The 20,628-nt window shown below is 43.8% G+C and overlaps 2 protein-coding genes and 1 pseudogene across 5 annotated transcripts in view; 1 reads left to right on the plus strand and 2 right to left on the minus strand.

Moving 5' to 3' along the window:
- Window positions 1-979: 979 nt before the first annotated feature.
- cyb561d2 (cytochrome b561 family, member D2) lies at window positions 980-20,381 on the minus strand. 3 transcript variants are annotated; one of them, XR_013497451.1, is made up of 4 exons: window positions 20,258-20,381; window positions 18,129-18,166; window positions 2,089-3,818; window positions 980-1,676 (listed from the first exon to the last, which is right to left on the minus strand). XR_013497451.1 is itself a non-coding variant. In XM_078209357.1 (3 exons), the coding sequence occupies exons 1-3, from the start codon at window positions 20,379-20,381 to the stop codon at window positions 3,315-3,317; spliced, it is 666 nt and encodes a 221-aa protein (XP_078065483.1). In that variant the 3' UTR covers window positions 980-3,314. The 3 variants fall into 3 exon arrangements, 2 of the variants coding, with proteins under 2 accessions (XP_078065483.1, XP_078065484.1); XM_078209357.1 differs by having other exon boundaries at window positions 980-3,818; XM_078209358.1 differs by lacking the exons at window positions 18,129-18,166; window positions 20,258-20,381 and adding an exon at window positions 6,748-6,884 and having other exon boundaries at window positions 980-3,818.
- Window positions 9,547-9,676, minus strand: LOC144492022 (U2 spliceosomal RNA; annotated as a pseudogene).
- nprl2 (NPR2 like, GATOR1 complex subunit) overlaps window positions 20,380-20,628 on the plus strand; it is a 48,010-nt gene continuing 47,761 nt past the window's right edge. Inside the window, exon 1 of one of the 2 annotated variants that reach the window (XM_078209351.1) lies at window positions 20,380-20,628. In XM_078209351.1, coding sequence (XP_078065477.1) covers window positions 20,380-20,628 — 249 coding nt within the window. The other variant, XM_078209352.1, reaches the window with a different exon arrangement.

Genomic DNA, 20,628 nt, shown 5'->3' on the forward strand with positions numbered 1-20,628 from the left:
CTGGGTGGGATTGTGGTCGGTGCAGACTCGGTGGGCCGAATGGCCTCCTTCTGCACTGTAGGGATTCTATGATTCTATGAACACTATTCTAGCTTTAAGACCAAGGTAGGTTTTCAATTACACTCCCAAGTTAACAAACCCCAGATAACACCCTGTCTGGTAATTACCTTTAAACTACTGGAGTTTATTATATGCCTCTAAACTTAGAAAGTAAGTCACATCTGACCTAATTTAAGTTTAATATATTAAGCAAATAAGGTGAATATTCTAACTGATTAATGACACAATGTAACTATATAACTTTTATATGTAGACTTTTACTTATAATCTTTTCTGACTACAAGAGCTAACATATCTGCCATGTCTCTCATTGTGAAGATGCTGATCAATTCCACCATCTTCTACTAACTCAATTTAATTCCAGTTGCCTGGCTTGCTTTGATATTCACGTGTGACACTTGGACTCAAAAATAATTACTTGCCATACATATACAACTGAACAAATTACAACCAGAGTTTCTCCAGAATTAGCTCAAATCTACCCTGCACCCCCCAACCCCCATGCCGCCGGAAACAAGACATGTTCCAACAGTGCTTGCAACATATGTTTTAAATTCAGCTGGAATATGCAGCTTTTGTTCTTAAACTGCAACTGGTTCTACAGTCTTTAGAGTTGACCCTGACTTTGTGCAACAGCACAAATCAGCAAGCAGCCTGTCCATTGAAGCAAACAGTAGGAAAAAATGCAAGAGATGTAACACTATTGCATAAAATTTAAATCCATTCACTTATGTGCAGTGACTGAACTTAAAGGGACAGCAACCAAGCCAAACTTAGACAAATAAAAATACCGATGAGCATTGTGCTTTTGGGACAGACACCTCCTGACACTCACTTTGCATTTCGTACAAAGGAACGTAGAGCCTAACTGAACAGAAGACAAAAAGCACTCAAGCAAGAGAGAATGCAACACATAAAAGATGATCATATATTTTGTTTATTCAGAGCTGGAAGGCACTGACTGCCTGGCTCATTACAACTTCAGTAAACCAATAGAATTCAGCCACAAGTTGATCAGCAATGAAATTCAATAGTTAAGCAGTCTTATCTAAATCCGACAGGCATCTAGCAGTATTACACCAATCAACAGGATACATCTCTGTAACCTCAATACTGAATCTATTGAGATGACATGTTAAAGAAAGAGGGTGAGTGCGCTTGGATTTGTTGGAGTTCGCTTAATATACTGCTTTTGTTCAATTGTAGGACCTTCCTCAGCCATCCAGAGGATTGAGGGCTCAAATATGGCAGATCAGACCAGTATGTGAAGTATGAGAATTTGAACATTTTTCGTCATCAGTCTGCCCATAGAGATTCTCTCAGTCCCTCTGGATATTGTTAAGAGTTAAAAGAAAGTCTGTAATTGATGCAATATTTTCTTTGAGCTACAGTCCAATGTCAGATCATCCTTGTTCAGAGTAATAGTCTATATCTACAAAAGTCTTTTGGTCTACTGTCGGAACACAGCCCAGTCTCTGGCTGCTGCAGTTCAAACAAAAGCAACTAGGAGATGACAGGTGACGATACTGTACAAGAAAGCTTACTGCGCACACAAGCAAATCCCTCACAGGAAGAATCTCATGTCTGCTGTGATTCTGTCATCCATGGCAGATTATCTGTACTCTTGTCTTTTGTGTGTAAGAGTCACACATACACTTGTAAGTTTATTATTTAAGTTTATTTATTAGTCACAAATAGGCTTACATTAACACTGCAATGAAGTTACTGTGAAAATCCCCTAGTTGCCACACTCCGGTGCCTGTTCGGGTACACTGAGGGAGAATTTAGCATGGCCAATGCACCTTACCAGCACATTTTTCGGACTGTGGGAGGAAACTGGAGCACCCGGAGAAAACCCACACAGACACAGGGAGAACGTGCAAACTCTGCATTGACAGTAACCCAAGCCGGGAATCTAACCCGGGTCCCTGGTGCTGTGAGGCAGCAGAGCTAACCACTGTGCCAACGTGCCGCCCCTTGTACACGCACAAGACAAGAGTACAGATAATCTGCCAGGGATAATCGCACGATTAAGTAATTTTTAATTGCTTGTGAAAGATGAAAATAATTCATTGGAGCCTAAGATCTCACTTGCAGTTTGGAACAATATACCGGGTGTGATATTGGGTTGGGACACCAAACACACTGCATCACATTAATTGCCTGTTACACATTCCACCACATATTCCAGTCACTGACTTCAATAAAACTGAATATCAAGTGCAGTTGGCAATGGTGAATCTGCTGTTTTCAGTCCCCTCTACATGTCCAAGTTCACCCCACTTATTGGAACGGCCTTTGAAAGTAACAGCACAGAAAAAGGGCCAGGGATCATACTAATGAAGCACAAGCCAATCCTCTCAACACACACAATGTCTAATAAACATTCTAAAAAAACTTTCAATATATGACCAGTGGGATAAATTATTCATGTAATACTGTAGGAGCAACACTTAGGAACACAGACAAACGCACAGACAGAAAGCAATAGCATTAAACATGTACATGGATTTGGAATATGCAAGTTGAGAAGAAAACAGCACAATTAAAATTACATCAACATTAATAAATAAATAAGCTATTCTAAACAAGACTGAGGTTGTACACCCACCTTTGTTGCAAATTCTACATGGGGGAATTAAGGCGGGTTGGGATAAGGAATATTTTCTTACATGAAATGAGGTCTCAAAAAAAACCCCAAAAGGTTTAAAATGACAGATTTTTTAAAATTCCAGGTTAATGCAGGAGGCACAACATTTTGGTCCGAACACTGAACTTTTGTTCATGACTTCATGTAACATCATGGCTCAGGAGTACAACATTTGTTTCCATTTTGTTGAATATTTTCTTAAACTTCAATCAGTAAGAGCAAAAGAAGGAACATTCAGAGAACACCACACAACCAAGACGCAGCACTGCTCACTGCCATGCTGATTAACAAAGAAGAAACACACAGACATTTCATTATGGATGAAGCATACATAAGGACACTTGACACTCTAAACGGTGTCACAAAGCAGCAGATGATCAAATCGCTTTTCAATCTCCCAGCATCAGTTAGCATGGAGTAGAATCATAAAGTCCAGGTTTTGCACTGAACTGTTCTTATTTTGGCGTGACAGTCACCTGTACTGATGAATGGGTCTTCGTAAAATAGTTGGAAGTTAGTTTTGACAGTTCCACTGCAGTAGAATTTCAGATTAATACAAGTCCAGGTCATTGTTGAGCATCTTTGAATGGACGGAGAAGTTGATTTAAGGCTGCATCCTCTTTTTCTTCAGGAAGGCACTGGATATTTGGTTCATGAGGACCAATGCCAACAGGGCTGGACAGCAAACTGCAAGGTACCAGCTAATACCAGTCGCTGTTTCAATGAACCATGTTGAACACATACCCAGCAGGAGACTAGTGCAGCCCAGCAGGTAGGCAACCAATCCGGAGGTGGCATGGTAGAGTTTCAGTTTGGATAGGGACCAGTTCCTCATTAGTTTGGGGTAGAGCAGTGACACTCCACCAATGGACTGCATGCAAATGTAAAGGACAGTCACCAGGCCAACCAGACCATGCCAGCTGGTAAAATGTGGTTTGTCATTCAGGTATTTGTTATAGCTAATAATGGTCAAACCTAGACCAGCACACATTGTGGCCAGCCCCTGCAACAACCAATGGGCTCGGACTTTGATTTTCCTCGAGTAGGACAGAATAAGGGAAGTCTCTGGAGAGAACAGCAGAATGGCTTGAGTCATAATGAAGGAAAACTAGGAGAAAACAGAAGCACGGTTAAATTTTTGCACATCAAATCTTCTGTGAATCTTCCTTTCCTGTCTCTTTTGCCCTGGTAATTTAGCCATCTCTCTGAAAGAGAAAGCTGAACGTTTTCACATATATTTCCTGATCAACATGTTCTACAAACAGAATGTCAGAATTTATCTCCACTATGTCTGTCAGATCCTTCACTCAGGATCCTACTAGGTTTTGGCTCTTGCTGCTCTCCATTCTACTGTCTTACATAAGATACCATGATGTGGTTTTTTTTTATTCATTCGTAGAACATGGGCATCGCTGGCTGGCCAGCATTTATTGTCCATCCCTAGTTGCCCTCGAGAAGGTGGTGGTGAGCTGCCTTCTTGAATCGCTGCAGTCCATGTGCTGTGGGTTGACTCACAATGCAGTTAGGGAGGGAATTCCAGGATTTTGACTCAGCGATTGCGAAGGAATGGCAATATGTTTCCAAGTCAGGATCGTGAGTGGTTTGGAGGGGAACTTGCCCATGGCTATGTGGATTTCTCTTAAATTGTTCTAACTACACTGCTGTTAATGATTTATTTTCTGATTGTTTTCTTGTCAACTCAGGATCCCCCGGAGCTGTTTTCCTCCCAATCTATTTCTTCTTCCATAGAATGATCTCTTCCAACAACCCTCCAGTTCAACACTCTTTTGTTAGTGAATCCACTCTATTTCTCCCGAAACATCAGTCAGTGCACACAAAATTCTGTTGCTTGCACAGAAGCAGTTTTGAAGAACCAAATCTCAATCTCTTTCATGCCACCGACATGGACAATAAAAATCAAGTTGTTCTTTCAATTCTTTTAAGTTTCCCCACACCTCTAACCAACAACTCTCACTTCATACCAAAGAATACCAGTATTCTTTCCACTGCGTGTCTTCTGATCCATTCTGGATCTTCTATATCTCCTTCATTTCTAAAGCCAATGTATTTACAAGAGAAGCTTCTTTTCTTCTCTGTAGCTCATGCCTCCACTCGTGATTTGAACACTGCCCCAAACCTGCAATGGTTCTGCTAGCAGCTCTCATGAACTCGTGAAAAGGACATAGGAAAATACTGATATAGGATCCTCCTTCACTTCCCATCAACAGTTCCAATTTATTGAACATCACCACGATCATTGTTCCTTTCAACTTCCCTGTCTTGTTCCTTCAATTGTGCTATCTTATGCTCTTCCTCCTTCCTACTGAGTTTTTTTAGATCAAGCTTTGTGTGTTTTTTTTAAGTCCCGTTCCTGAAATGCTACTAGAAGAGAATTCCTGCAGGAACTCACTTGGGTAATCATACAACCTAGACACTTGGGCCCCAAGGCTCACAAATACACTTTCAGCAATCGTGCTTGTGATCACATGAAGGGTGATTTGCTGCTATTTTCCCCCCCACTAACCTTTGAACACTTGAAGCTAATCACAACACCTCCTGGTCTGAATTGTTCAGTAACACACCATGCAATGCATTCACTCACAGCCTTCAGCAGAACTCTGTTCTCTTTTAACTTCCCTTACATCTTTAAGAGCCTGCTGTTCATCGTTTATCGCACATTTAACTATTCATATTGTCATATGGGCAAAGGGGGTTGGGAGGAGTTTTGTATTTGGCCTTCTATTTCCCTTCCTCACCTCGCTCCCAATTTTCACCCCTTGTTAATCAAGAACTTAGCTCTGCCTTAAAAATATTCAAACACTCTGCTTCCACTGCCTTTTGTGGAAGAGAGTTCCAGAGAGTTATGACCCTAAGAGAAAACATGTCTCCTCATCTCTGTCTTAAATGAGCAATCCATTATTTTTAATTTTTAGTTCCAAATTCTCCAAAAAGAGGAAACATCCTTTCCACATCTACCCTGTCAATACCCCTCAAGATCTTAGAGGTTTTGATCAAGTCACCTTCTACTCTTCTAAACTCTAGTGGATACAAATCTAACCTTTCGACATAAAACAACCCATCCACTCCTGGTATTAGTCTAGTAAACCATCTCTGAACTGCTCCTAGCACAATTACATGTGTCCATGTGGTGTTGGAACACCCACAGTTTTGATGTGGGAGAATGTTTCAGGATTTTGACACAGTAAACGGTGATATAGTTTCAAGGTAGGATAGTGTGTAACTAGAAGGGATGCTGCTACCTTTGTTTTTCTAGGTGGTAAAGGTCACAGGTTTGGAAGGTACTGTCGAAGGAGCCTTGGCAAGTTATTGTAGTGCATCTTGTAATTGGTACACACTGCTGCCAGTGTGCCAATAGTGAAGGGAGCAAATCTTTAATGTAGTGGATGGTATGCCAATCAAGCAGTTTTTTTTGTCTTGGATGGTGTTGAACTTCTTGGGTGTTGTTGGAGCTGCACTTATCCAGGCAAATGGAGCACATTCCAACACACTTCTGACTGCGCCTTGAAGATGGTGGACAGGTTTTAGGGAGACAAGAGATTAATTACTTACTGCAGAATATCCAGAGCTGCCCTTTCAGTTAAAGAGCTTATATGACTGGTCCAGTTATGTTTCTGGCCATTGGTAATCCCCAGGATGTTGATGGCGGGGAATTACATGATGGTAAGACTGTTGAATGTCATGGGGAAATGGTTAGATTCTCTCTTGTTGGAGATGATCATTGCCAGGCACTTGCAACGTGAATGTTACTTGCCACTTACTAGCCCAAGCCCGAATATTGTCCAGGTCTTGCTGCATGCAGACACAAATTGCTTCAGTAGCTGAGGAGTTGTGAATAATCCTGAACTCAGTGCAATCATTAGTGAACATCCCCCACTTCGGACCTTAATAGGAAGTAGCAGAAGGTTGTTGAATCTAGGACACCATTTCTTCCTTGGTTTGCATGTTAGCCAATATTGTTAACGGTTCTTTTACCTCAGATATCCTCCCAGTCTCCTGCATATCTACCTCATACTCACAAAAAACCCTTGATCCACGCCTATCCTTGTACACTATCACGGTGGTACAGTGGTTAGCACTGCCTCACAATGCCAGGGACCCAGGTTCGATTCCCGGCTTGGGCCACTGTCTGTGCGAAGTCTGCACGTTCTCCCCGTGTCTGCATGGGTTTCCTCTGGGTGCTCCGATTTCCTACCACAATCTGAAAGACATGCTGGTTAGATGCATTGGCCATGCTAAATTCTCCCTCAGCGTACCCGAACAGGCACCGGAGTGTGGCGACTGAGGGATTTTCAGTGTTAATGTAAGCTTACTTGTGACTAATAAATAAACTTTAGCTTTAAACTATCAAACCAACCTCACTTTCCTCCCCAAAGTCCATGAGTGCTGTTGCTTCTTTGCCCACCTTACCCTTTCTTTTGCCTAGACCAAAATAGTTCCTATCAAAGTCATAAATGACAGCCAATGTGACTGTGACAAAGATAAATATTTCCCTTTGTCATTTTCAACCTGTTTGCAGCTGCTGACATGTTGATCTTCAATGCCTCTCCATGGTTGATCAGCTCTATTCACCTGGTCTATTCTTATCGATCCACTTGTAATCAGAGAACATTTACAATGGCTGCACTTCCTGTTCCCAAAATGTTACCTCTGGTGTATCCCAAGAATCTATTCTTGCCCCCCCCCCTATTTCTTACTTACATGCTGCCCCTTGCTAACATTATTAGATAATACATTGGCTTTGCATGTACACTGACAACATTCAGCTAAACCTCACTAGTACCTCCTTCAAACCCTCCACCATCCAGAAATGATTGGATTAGCTTGTCCGATATCCAATACTGGTTGAGCAGAAACTTCCTCCAGTTAATTATTGGGAAGACTGAAGCCATTGGTGAACTACAAACTCCGCTCCCTCGCCACTGACTCCTTCCCTCCCCATGGCAAACATCTGAGGCTGAATCGGATTGTTCTCATCCTTGGTGTCATTTTGACTTGGAGGTGAGCCCAATTATATATTTGCTGTGCCTCAGATTACCCTTTACTGAAACCCTCATGTTATCTCTGGATCCGATTATTTCAATGCACTCCTAACCAGTCTCGCAAATGCCAGAGCAGTCTCCATAAACTGGAGTTGCATTCATCTGACACACCCCTGTGCTTACTGACCTACATTGGCTGTCGTCCAAATAATGCTTCAATTTTAAAATTCCCATCCTGGTTTTAAAAACACTTCACGATCGCGCCCCTCCTAATCTCGGTCATCCCCTCCAGCTCTCCAACCCTCCGAGATATCTGCATTCCTCCAACTCTTGAACACCCCTGATTTTAATCACTGCACTCGAGGGCAGTGCTCTCAGCTGTCTGTGTGCTAAACTCTAGAATTCTGCCCCTAAGACTATCTTCTTCACTTTCCTCCTTTAAGACATTTCTTAAAAAACCTCTTTGGTCAAGCTTTTGCTAATCTACCCAGATATCACCTTATGTGGCTCAGTGAGAAATTTTGTTTGATATTTCTCCTTTGGAGTGTTTGGGACATTGTACTACCTTACAGGTGCTATATAAATACATGTTGCTGTTGTTAATGTAGAGTAATTAATATCCTACATAATTATTATCCCCCATAATTATTACCCGCCTTTTCCTACCTGTTCCATGTTAATTTCTTCCTCGGGGTAATCTGCAGCAATTCCTGATTAATTTCCTTACTTTGACGATGCACATTTCCATTCTAACTGGCTCAAATCCCCTCCCCCTAATTATCCAAAGTTAAATTTACGCTTGTAATTTTTAGAAGCTACTAAATTCTTGTAAAAATTCCTTCCTTCCTCACTTTATTGCATCCAAGCTGGCTATGTGAAACTCTTTATTCCACACATAACTTCAAAAATTGGTAGTACTGCTTCTTATATCCTTTGTTCTTCCGAAAGGCATTTTAATTTGAATATTGCTGCAAAGAAAGGTGTATGCGCAAGATGAAAGGCTTCAACAGGACAAATGCAAGAATGCCAAATTTCAAACGATCACAATTCATGGTGCAGGAGAAAAAGGTACTGATTTGTTGGCAAATTGATTTAGATTGGCTGAGGTGTTGCAACTGGACTTTTGAGATGGTGAAGTCTAACTCACTCCCTTTTCTCAATGTGCTGGTTAAGAAATCTGCTAATAGGTTCTCCAATATAGTCTACCGCAAACCTACCTGCACTAGTCAATATATAAGTTGGGATTTGTATAGCTCCAAGGCTATTAGATTAGGCTCATCAGCCACCTTGTAAAGGGCCCTTACCATTTTTTAAAATACTTTTCCAATTCAATCAAATCAAATCCAATTCAGAGTCTCAACAAGTTGAGACATTTCCGATCCAAGCTGACAAGACAGGGCAAGCAACCATTTACCCTGTCCTGGGCCTGATCTACATGAGCCAAGCTGATTGGAGGAGGGGGAGGTTTCCTCCCCCAAGGCTTGATCTCATTTGCATCTTAACCAAAAGGCCGAGATGCCGCTTAAAAAAAACTGCTTCATATGAAACACATGAAGTTTAAATGTGACCCAATGGCCTCAACCAAGTGCAGCATCCTCTCCATACTACACCTGATCTTAGCCAAAAGGCCGAGCCATTTTTAAAAAAATACTTTTCCAATTCAATCAAATCAAATCCAATTCAGAGTCTCAACAAGTTGAGACATTTCCGATCCAGGCTGACAAGACAGGGCGGGCGACTAAACCACCCTGTCCTGGGCCTGATCTACATGAGTCAAGCTGATTGGAGAAGGGGGAGGATCCTCCTCCAAGACTTGAGCTCATTTGCATCTTAGCCAAAAGGCCGAGATGCCGCTTTTAAAAATTGCTTCATATGAAACATATGAAGCCTCAGCGCAACCACATGACCTCAACCAAGTGCAGATCCGATACTACACTTGATCTTAGCCAAAAGGCCGAGATGCCAAAAGGCCGAGCCATTTGCTCTCCTTCCAGGCTTGCCACAGAAATAGGGTGCATCAAAGCTATCTTGTGGGACAACAGCTATCCTGATCAAATCATTGTAAGTTGTGTGTGGGGAAAACTTGCAAATGGGCCAAACACCACTACTTTTGATCCTGAGAAGTGCCCAGTCTACCTCAAATGACCCATGAAAGGCTAGTATCTGAAAAATCTGAATAACAAGTTAAGCAAGCCGTTTCACACTGTTACTATGTAGTGGCTATGCAAATAATATTTTTCACTTAACAGGATGTTGCATTAGTCCAAAAAGCCTACAGCACAATTGAGCAACATTGTATACAAATTCCAGCATTGGCGTAACACCAGGTACACAGGCCAAATGTCCCATGACTAGCTAATTGTTCCAAACAGCATATTCCTTCAGTTGTTCCTAATAGACAGACTGCACTCATCCAGCCCATGCTTGCAAAACCCAAAACAAAACATCTACAGTTAGATATGGTTCCACAACTTGCTGAACAACCGAGTGCGTTAATAGCTACATCAGGAATCAAATGAGTTTATTAATTGAGCTAACAACGTGTCTCATTTACCCTTGCTAGAAGCGTCTTAAAGTCAGACGCTGCAACCTATTCTCTGCAAAAAAGGAATATGTTCAAGCCTTGCTCCTTTTGGAATTAATCAGAAGCTCGGAAGTCTATCGTTCTATAGAAGACGGAAAGCTTTGGCAACATGTCTCTCTTTTCAGCAATATGTTAATTTGTCAAATTACAGCACTTCCTATTAATTACTGCTTCATTTTATTTCCTCAACTGTTAATAGAGTGCCCTAGATTCACCTCATATATAACCTTTCATTGCCTCACCTGGCTGACCTTGTGATTATGTGCCAGACTTGGCTCAGTGGTAGCACTCTCATTTCAGTAAGAATACTATTTTTTTAATCATTTACCGATGTGGGCATCACTATCTAGACCAGTATTTATTGCCCATCCCTAGTTGCCCTTGAGAAGGTGATGGTGAGCTGCCATTTTGAACCACTGCAGTCCCTGAGGTGTAGCTACACTCACGGTGCTAGAACATAGAAGAGTACAGCACAGTACAGGCCCTTCGGCCCTCGATGTTGTGCTGAGCTTTGTCCGAAACCAAGATCAAGCTATCTCACTCCCTATCATTCTGGTGTGCTCCAATAATTGCTTGAAAGTTCCTAAAGTGTCCAACTCCACTATCACAGCAGGCAGTCCATTCCACACCCCAACCACTCTCTGAGTAAAGAACCTACCTTGGACATCCCTCCTATATCTCCCACCATGAACCTTATAGTTATGCCTCCTAGTAACAGCTACATTCTGTTAGGGAGGAAGTTCCAGGATTTTGACCCAGTGACAGTGAAGGAACGGCAATATATTTCCAAGTCAGGATAGTGAGTAGCTTGGAGGGGAACCTCCAGGTGGTGTTCCCAGGCATCTGCTACTCGTCCTTCTAAATGGTAGTGATCATGGGTTTGGGAGGTGCTGCCTAAGGAACCTTGATGAGTTCCTGCAGTACATCTTGTGGAGGATACACATGTTGACCCCTTTGTTTTCATTTTATTTTTTACTGTTCTCTATCTTTTATTTCTTTGTCTTTCTTCCTTTTTCTCCCCCCACTCTTTCCCCCTACTTTATCCCCCCTTTCCTTACCTTTTCTCCCCTTTTGCTTCTCCCTTTCCAAATTTTACCTCTCTCCCATCCACACCGCCCCCCCCCCCCAACCCCCCACCCCCCACATCTTCATCTGTCACAGCTTACCCTCTGATTTTAGCTTCTCTGCCGTTTGGCCATTCACACTCTTTATTCTCTCTATCGGCTGCCATTAGCAGTCTTTTCCCCTGATTTCTATGGCTATGACTCATCTTTCATTCCCTCACCCTGCAGTATAAACATCTCCCACTTTCTATGCCTTTTAGCTTTGACAAAGGGTCATCTGGACTCGAAATGTCAGCTCTTTTCTCTCCTTACAGATGCTGCCAGACCTACTGAGATTTTCCAGTATTTTTTCTTTTGGTTTCTGCTGCCACTGTGTGTCGGTGGTGGAGCGATTGAATGTTTGTGGACAGGGTAGCAATCAAGCGGGCTGCTTTGTCCTGGATGGTGTTGAGCTGCTTAAGTGTTGTTGGAGCTGCACCCATCCAGGCATGTGGAGAGAATTCCACCCCACTCCTGACTTGTGGCTTGCAGATGGTAGACAGGCTTTGGGGAGTCAGGAGCTGAGTTACTCAGCAGAGGATTCCTAGCCTCTTGACCTGCTCTGGTAGCCACAGAACTTATATGGCTAATCCAGTTCAGTGTCTGGTCCATGGTAACCCTCAGGATGTTAATAGGGGATTCAGTGATGGTAATGCCATTAAATGTCAAAAGGGTGATGGTTAGATCCTCTCTTGTTGGGCGATGGTCACTGCCTGGCGCAAATGTTACTTACCAATTATCAGTATAAGCCTAGATATTGACCAGATCTTGATGCATTTGGACATTGTTTGCCTCAGTATCTGGAGTCACAAATGATTCTGAGCATTGTGCAGTCATCTGCGAACATTCCCACTTCTGACCTTATGATGGAGGTTAGGCCTCAGACACTAACCTGAGGAACCCCTGCAGTGATGCCCTGGAGCGGAGATGATTGGCCTTCAATCACCACAACCATCTTCCGTTGCGCCAGGTATGACTCCAACCAGCAAAAGGTTCCCCCTGATTCCCATTAATTCCACTTTTGCTAGGGCTCCTCGGAGCCATACTGGTCAAATGCTGCCTTGGTGTCAAGGGCAGTCACTCTCACTTTTGGCATTCAGCTTTTTTGTCTACGTTTGAACCAAGATTGTAATGAGGTCAGGAGCCGAGTGATCAAAACTGAGCATCCATCATCGCTGAGTAAGTGCAGCTTGATAGCGCTGTTGATGACTCCTTCGACCACTTTACAGTTGATTGAGAGTAGATTGCTGGGACAACAATTGGCCGGGTTGGATTTGTCCTGTTTCTTGTGTCCAGGATAAACCTGGACAATTTTCCACATTGCTGGGTAGATGCCAGTGTTGTAGCTGTACTGAAACAACTTGGTTAGGGACACAGAAAGTTCTGCAGCACAAGTCTTCAGTACTATTTCTGGAATATCAGCGCCCATAGCCTTTGCAGCAACCAGTGCCTTCAGCCATTTCTTGATATCATGTGGAGTGAATCTAATTGGCTGAAGATTGACATCTATGATGCTGGGGACCTTTGGAGGAGACCAAGATGGATCATCCATTCAGCACTTCTGGCTGAAGATTTTTGGGAGTGCTCCAGCCTTACCTTTTGAACTGATTTGCTGAGGTCTTCCACTTCCAGTGAGTTATTTAACTGTCCACCACCATTCACAGCTGGAGGTGGCAGGACTGCAGAGCTTAGATCTGATCCGTTGGTTGTGGGATTGCTTACCTCTGTATGCTGCTTATGCTGTTTAGCATGCAAGTAGTCCTGTGTTGTAACTTCACCAGGTTGACAGCTTATTTTTAGGTACGCCATTGCTCTTGGCATACCCTCCTGCACTCTACATTGAACCAGGGTTGATCTCCTGGCTTGGTGGAATGGTAGAATGAGGGATATGCCATGCCATGAGGTTACAGATTGTGGTTGAGTACAATTCTGCTACTGCTGATGGCTCACAGCTCCTCATGGATATCCAGTTTCGAGCTGCTAGATATGTTTGAAGCCATTTAGCAGTAGTAGTGCCACACGACACAATGGAAGGTATCCTTAATGTGAAAATGGGACTTTGTCTCCACAGGGTTTGTAAAGTGGTCACTCCTACCATTACTGTCATGGACAGATGCATCTGTGGCAGGCAGGTTGGTGAGGGTGAATTTATGTTCTTCCCTCATTAGTTCCCTCACCACTTGCCACAGACCCAGTCTAGCAGCTATGTCCTTTATGACCCAGCCAGCTCAGTCTGTGGTGGTACTACTGAGCCACTCTTGGTGATGGACATTGTAGTCTCCCCCAGAGTACATTTTGCACCCTTGCCATCCTCAGTGCTTCCTCCAAGTGTTGTTCACCTGATGAGGAGGACTGATTCATCAGCTGGGGGACGACTATATGTGGTAATCAGCAGGAGATTTCCTTGCCCATATTTGACCTGGTGCCATGAAACGTCATAGAGTCCACAGTCAATGTTCAAGACTCCCATGGCAACTCCCTCCTGACTGTATGCCATTGTGCTACTACCTCTGCTGGGTCTGTCCTGCTGGTGACACAGGACATACCCAGGAATTGTGATGGTGGTGTCAGGATCTTTATCTGTAAGGTATGATTCCGTGAGTATGACAACGTCAGGTTGTTGCTTGACTAGTCTTGTGAAACAGCTCTCCCAATTTTGGCACAACCCCCCAGATGTTAGGAAGGAGGACTTTGCAGGATCCACAGGGCTGGATTTTCTGTTGTCGTTTCTGGTGCCTAAGTCGATGCCAGGTGGCCCATCTAGTTCCATTCCTTCTTGTTCCATTTGTAGCAGCCGAATACAACTATCTTACTTGGCCATTTCAGAGAGCATTTAAGAGAGTCAACCACATTGCTATGGATCTGGAGTCACGTGTAGGCCAGGTAAGGACTGCATGTTTCCTTCCTGAAAACATATCAGTGAGTCATTGGGATTGAAGATTCAATCTGGAGACTCGAGCACAAAACCTAACACTCTAGTGTGGTACTGAGGGAAGACTGCACAGTCTTTCAAAGAAGGTGCTAAAAGGAGGCCCTGTCAGCCCTCATAGGTGGATATAAAAGACCCCTTTGCCCAATTTTAAAGAGCAATATTCTTCCCAATATTTATTCTTCAATCATCATCAAACAGATCATTGTCACATTGTTGTTTGTGAAAGGTTAATGGGTGAAAGTTAGCTGCAGTATTTCCTACATTGCAACAGTGACTATACATTAAAATACTTCAAAACTAAAAAGTTTTCGGCACTCTCCACAATATCTCACATAAAATGAAAAACATTCAGAGTAAATGCTGTCAATAACCACTTTTCATTTATTTTTCATTGTAAGATGAAAAAAATTCAGATACCAACACATATGAACATACAAAGTGGGGGCAGGAGACCACTCGGCCCCTTGAATCTGCTCTGCCATTCAATAAGATCGTGACTAATCTAATTTAAAGCTCAACTTCACAAACTTGTCTACCCTGGATAACCTTTCGGCCCCTTGCTTATCAAGAACCTATCTACTTCTGCATTAAAGATATTCAAAGGCTCTGCTTCAACCATCTTTTGAGGAAGAGGATTCCAAAGTCTCACAATCCTCTGAGAAAAATAAACTCATCTCTGTCTTGAATGGATGACCCCTCTATTTTTAAACAGAGGCCCCCTAGTTCTAGAAAATCTTCGGCAGGTCTGACAGCATCTGTGAAGAGAGAACAGAGCCAACGTTTCAAGTCTGGATAACCCTTTGTCAGAGGGCTGGGTCATCCAGACCCAAAACATTAGCTCTGTTCTCTCTCCACAGATGCTGTAAGACCTGCTGAGATTTTCCAGAATTTTGTGTTTTCATTTCATATTCCAACATCTGAAGTAATTTGCTTTTATCTTTGTCCTTAGCTCTAGATTTTGCCACAAGAGGAAACAGCCTTTCCACATCCATTTGTCAAGTCCCCTCGGAATCTTATATATTTCAATCAAGTCACCTCTTATTCTTCTAAACTCTTTAATAGATACAAGCCTAGCTTGTAGAGCCTTTCCTCATAAAACAACTCACCCGTTCCAGGTATCACCTCTTGTAAAACTTCTTTAAACTGCTTCCAATGCATTTACCTCTTTCCTTAAATAAGGCTACCAATACAGTACACAGTACTCCAGATGTGGTCTCACCAATTCTCTGTATAACTGAATAACCTCCTCACCCTTGCATTCAGCGTTGCCCCAGGGTCCCCAAGAGCTGTCATTCACCAATAACTTCACTTATTCAGTGTTCTGTTTTCTCTCACAGCAGAATAGAGGAACAAAGAGAATCACATTCCCGTGACAAGCAGATAATCTCTGCTCTCCCGAACAATGCAGAAGTTATGGGAAAATAAGAACCAAGAATCCTTAAAACATACAAAATCAGGATGAACTTTTTCCTTTCTTTCTTTGGTCTCTTATTCCATTCCACAGCAAACAAGGCAGTATCCTGCTCATTTTCACAATCTCAGTGCATCTGGTTGGAAGGTTGAGTCTCATCTGCTCACTCCATACCATATTCTGGTTAATAAAGGTGGATTGGGGGGTGGGGGGGTACTAGGAATTAGTGAGAAGTGTCCAGGTCTACACTCCCTGCAGAGAAGCTCAACCTCCACTCAGCTGGAAATCTAGAATATAGGACCACAGAATCACACAGCACAGAAGATAGCCATTTGGCCCATCAAGCCTGTACCGGCTCTATTAAAGAGCTATCCAATTAATCCCACTCTTTTCCTATAGCCTTTTTAACAAATATTTATCCCATTTCTTTTAGAAAGTTAAATGGAATCTGCTTCCACCACTTTTTCAGGTAGTTTTCCCAAATCATAACTATTTGCTACATAAAAAAGTTCTTCTAATCTCTTCTCTGGTTCTTTTGCCAATTACTCATTAAATCAGTGTCCTCTAATCCTCTTGCCAGTGGAAACAATTGCCCCCTCATCATTCTATAAACATTCCACATAACCTTGAACACCTCTTTCAATCTTACTGTAATATTTTCTGTTCTAAGGAATCACTGGCCATATTTTCCAGCAGCTGTCATTCAACAGAATTGGCCTCTGGATGCACTTATTAACAACTGGACTGTGAGATCTTAAAGGGACAGAGCAGCTAAAATACAGCTTCACTATACATTGTACATTATCTGATATAAAACTGGACAATAGAAATTGCTGTGATTATTCAATATCTGGATTGTTACTGTATAAGTTACTTTGAGCATGGCAGAGGGGATCGAGATGGACCTGGTCTATTATAGGGGGTGGCGATGACATAGTGGTAATATACCAGATTAGTAATTCAGGGTTCAAATCCCAAGTGGTGGAATTCAAATTCAATTGAGAAATCTGGAATTAAAAGCTAGTTTCAGGAAAGGTGATCATGAAACAATTGTTGAAAAAACCCACCTGGTTCATCAATGTCATTTGGGAAGGAAACCGACCATCCTTACCTGGTCTGGCCTGTACATGAATCCAGACCCACAGCAAGGGGTGACACGGTAGCACAGTGGTTAGCACTGTTGCATCACAGCGTCAGAGACCCAGGTTCGATTCCAGACTTGGGTGACTGTCTGTGTGGAGTTTGCAAGTTCTCCCCATGTCTGTGTGTTTCCTCTCACTGTCCAAAGATTAGCCATAGTAAATGCGTGAGGTTACCAGTATAGGGCAGGGATGCTCTTTCGGAGAGTTGCCGCAGACTCGATGGACTGAATGGCCTTCTTCTACACTGTAGGAGTTCTATGGTCTGAATTTTCTGTCCGTTCACGCCCTGCCTCTGCTGAAAGCGTGGACAGAGAACTTGGTGCTGATCAGAACATTCCACCCAATGATTCTATGCGCTTGACTGTTAAGTGCCCTCTGAAATGGCCTAACAAGCCCTCAGCTGTATCAAACCGTTAGGAAGTTTAAAAGGAATGAAACCAGATGGACCACTTAGCAGCAAGCTAGGAAGTCCCTTCCTAACAGCACTGTGGGTGTACCTACACACAGGGACTACAGCGGTTTAAGTTGTGACTCACCATCACCTTCTCAAGGGCCATTAAGGATGGGCATAAATGCTGGTCTAGCTGGTGACACCCATATCCCATGAATGAATTTTTAAAAAAAATAACATCTAGCAATTCCTACGTTTTCATGATCCCATCCTCATAAAACTGTGGAACTTCCAATTCACTCTGAGCAAAGTCACAGAAAACCCGCCAGTGGGCCTGACAAGAGTCTGTGTGGCAGGTCGTCCTGAGATTCATCTGCTGTCACTATGAAAAACAAGTCAGGAACCCCAGCACAACACAGCTTTGGGAGAATGTGTCAACTGACTTGTATCCAAAGCAGGAAATGTTTTTGTTTAAAACCTGCATTTGTGTGACGGAGGGACAGATTCTCATGGAGCAATACTGTTCCAAAACAAAATTAAAATCAGGATCCACACTACCCTACGGGACACGGAAGATGGTAAATGCTGCATGGTGGATTTTTAAAGGTCACTAATGCAAAGGGAGCATGTTAGGCCAGCCCACAGAGACAGCATACAGGCTCAGTCCTCCTTTCTACTCAGTTTCTGTGTCAGTGAGGAGAGCTGCTGAAGAGAGTAGGTTAAGAGAGGTGTGACCTGGGAAAGACTGTGCAAAAGAAATGGGGAGATTGTATTTTCTTTGGAAAAAATGCCTGGTCCAAAGGGCAGCCTCTGATGACTATCTCCATGTGTGACACGCAAGTGTAGATTACTTACAGCAAGAGCCATCAGGAATGGATGCCAAGAAAATAAACCTAGAACAAAAAAGATGAAGTGAAATCATCAGCTGTTATTTAAGGTATATTCCAATAACACCTTCATCACAACACTTGGTCACAAGTACTTCATAGAAGCTTCCAGTACAAAGCAAGGCAATGAAGCCCATCTTGCTAGTGCTGGACTATTAGGAAGGAAGATAACTTGAAGTGAGTTTGAAAGAGATTGGTAAAAGCATATTGTATTGAGTCAGTATGCTCACAGATGTGGCAAATGATGGAGTGGAGAAGCTGCTAGGGTTTTTTCATGCTTATTCACAATTTGTTGATTAAAGAACATGAGTCTATGGCTGGGTAAGTCTAAAGTAAAGCATGTAGGTTACTTGCAGTCCAGTCCTCAAGTCCCAGTAATCAGACTGTCATAGCATTGGTGAGATATGGTCAAGCCTTTATCATATTCCACTGCATAGGTATAGGTATAAAGGAGTATTGAGATGTCTTATAAAGGTTAAATCTGTATCCACATTAATGTGCATATATCTCAAGTGGTCAATGTTAATGAACTTATTATCTACCAATGAGGCAGGAGCAGTGGAAAGTAACTCTTTCCAAACCACTAGGCTCATGAAATTCCATCGGAACAACACTACACAAGACTAGGTTAGAAGGACATAGAAGGCTGGAGATCAAAGTTTGAGTGATCACTGTAGTGAATATGCCATAACCTACTCTATTAGAATAGGAAGTTTTCAAAGGGTTATTGTTGGTCCTGCTGCCATATGAATGGATAAATAACAAATTAAAACATACATTTAATTCTTTATTAGATGTGTCCCTGGCTGTACGGTATGAAGCCCCTGCACTGCGATTCCCTTGTAAAAATTGAACCACTCCCAATGATGCTAAAATACATCTGCCCCTCACCCATATCTGGACCCACACACATCCTGTCCCATACACATGGGGCCTCTCCCCCAAACTGCCAAATACACCTGGAGCCCATCGTCCAGAGTGTCACATTTACCTTGAGCCCCTCCCCATGGTGACCCATATACCTGCAGCACCTCCTCAGTGGTGTCACATATATCTGACCCCCTCACTCACGGTGTCCCATTTACCTAGAGCCACTCACCCATCTTGCCCCATACATCTACAGCCCCTCCTCCATCCAGCCCCACACTCCCACAGCCCCTCCTCCATGCTGCCCCTTACACTCAGCTCCATACACCCAGAGCCCCTCCCCCATCCACCCACAGCACCTCCCCATCCTTCCCCATACACCCACAGTAACATAAGAACATAAGAAATAGGAGCAGGAGTACCAGCCCCTCGAGCCTGCCCCGCCATTCAATAAGATCATGGCTGATCTGAAGTGGATCAGTTCCACTTACCCGCCTGATCCCCGTAACCCCTAATTCCCGTACCGATCAGGAATCCATCTATCCGTGATTTAAACATATTCAACGAGGGGCGGCACGGTAGCACAGTGGTTAGCACTGCTGCTTCACAGCTCCAGGGACCTGGGTTCGATTCCCGGCTTGGGTCACTGTCTGTGTGGAGTTTGCACATTCTCCTCGTGTCTGCGTGGGTTTCCTCCGGGTGCTCCGGTTTCCTCCCACAGTCCAAAGATGTGCGGGTTAGGTTGATTGGCCGTGCTAAAATTGCCCCTTAGTGTCCTGAGATGCGTAGGTTAGAGGGATTAGCGGGTAAATGTGTAGGGATAAGGGGGTAGGGCCTGGGTGGGATTGTGGTCGGTGCAGACTCGATGGGCCAGATGGCCTCTTTCCGCACTGTAGGGTTTCTATGATTCTATGAGGTAGCCTCCACCACTTCAGTGGGCAGAGAATTCCAGAGATTCACCACCCTCTGAGAGAAGGGTAACCTCCCCCATAAACCCACAGCCCGTCCATCCTGCCCCATACACACCCCTCCCCCATACACCCACAACCCTCCATCTTGCCCCATAGACCCCTCCCCCATCCTGCCCCATAGACCCCTCCTGCCCCATAGATCCCTCCCCCATCCTGCCCCCTAGACCCCTCCCCCATCCTGCCCCATAGACCCCTCCCCCATCCTGCCCCTATTTTAAAAGCCCCGCTGCTTGCTCTTGTCCAGATGTCGGATACTCACTGCTTCCGGGCCTTGACAGCACAGCCACACCGATTGGGACTGCCAGGCTGAGGAGGTGGGCTGTTGTCCCAGCCGCTTTCCGCAGGGCTCCATACAGCCAGTAGTCGTCGCTGGGTTCCGCCATGGCCGCGAGCGACTTGCGTAGCTGCGCGCTGAGGTTACCGAGTAACGCGCTGAGGTCACGGCGCTGCGTACGGCGGGGGTCAAGCCCGGGGTCAAAGTTCAGGGAGGCTCCGCCCCGCTCCTTCTTCAGCCGGCAATGGGCAGCCGGATCGAGTGTGTGTTTTTCAGCGAGTTTCACCCGACTCTCGGGCCGAAGATCACTTTCCAGGTACGCCGGACCCACACAAAAGCGCGATGCCCCCTGGCAG

This window comes from Mustelus asterias, chromosome 3, assembly GCF_964213995.1.
Source record: "Mustelus asterias chromosome 3, sMusAst1.hap1.1, whole genome shotgun sequence".
Lineage (NCBI taxonomy): Eukaryota > Metazoa > Chordata > Chondrichthyes > Carcharhiniformes > Triakidae > Mustelus > Mustelus asterias.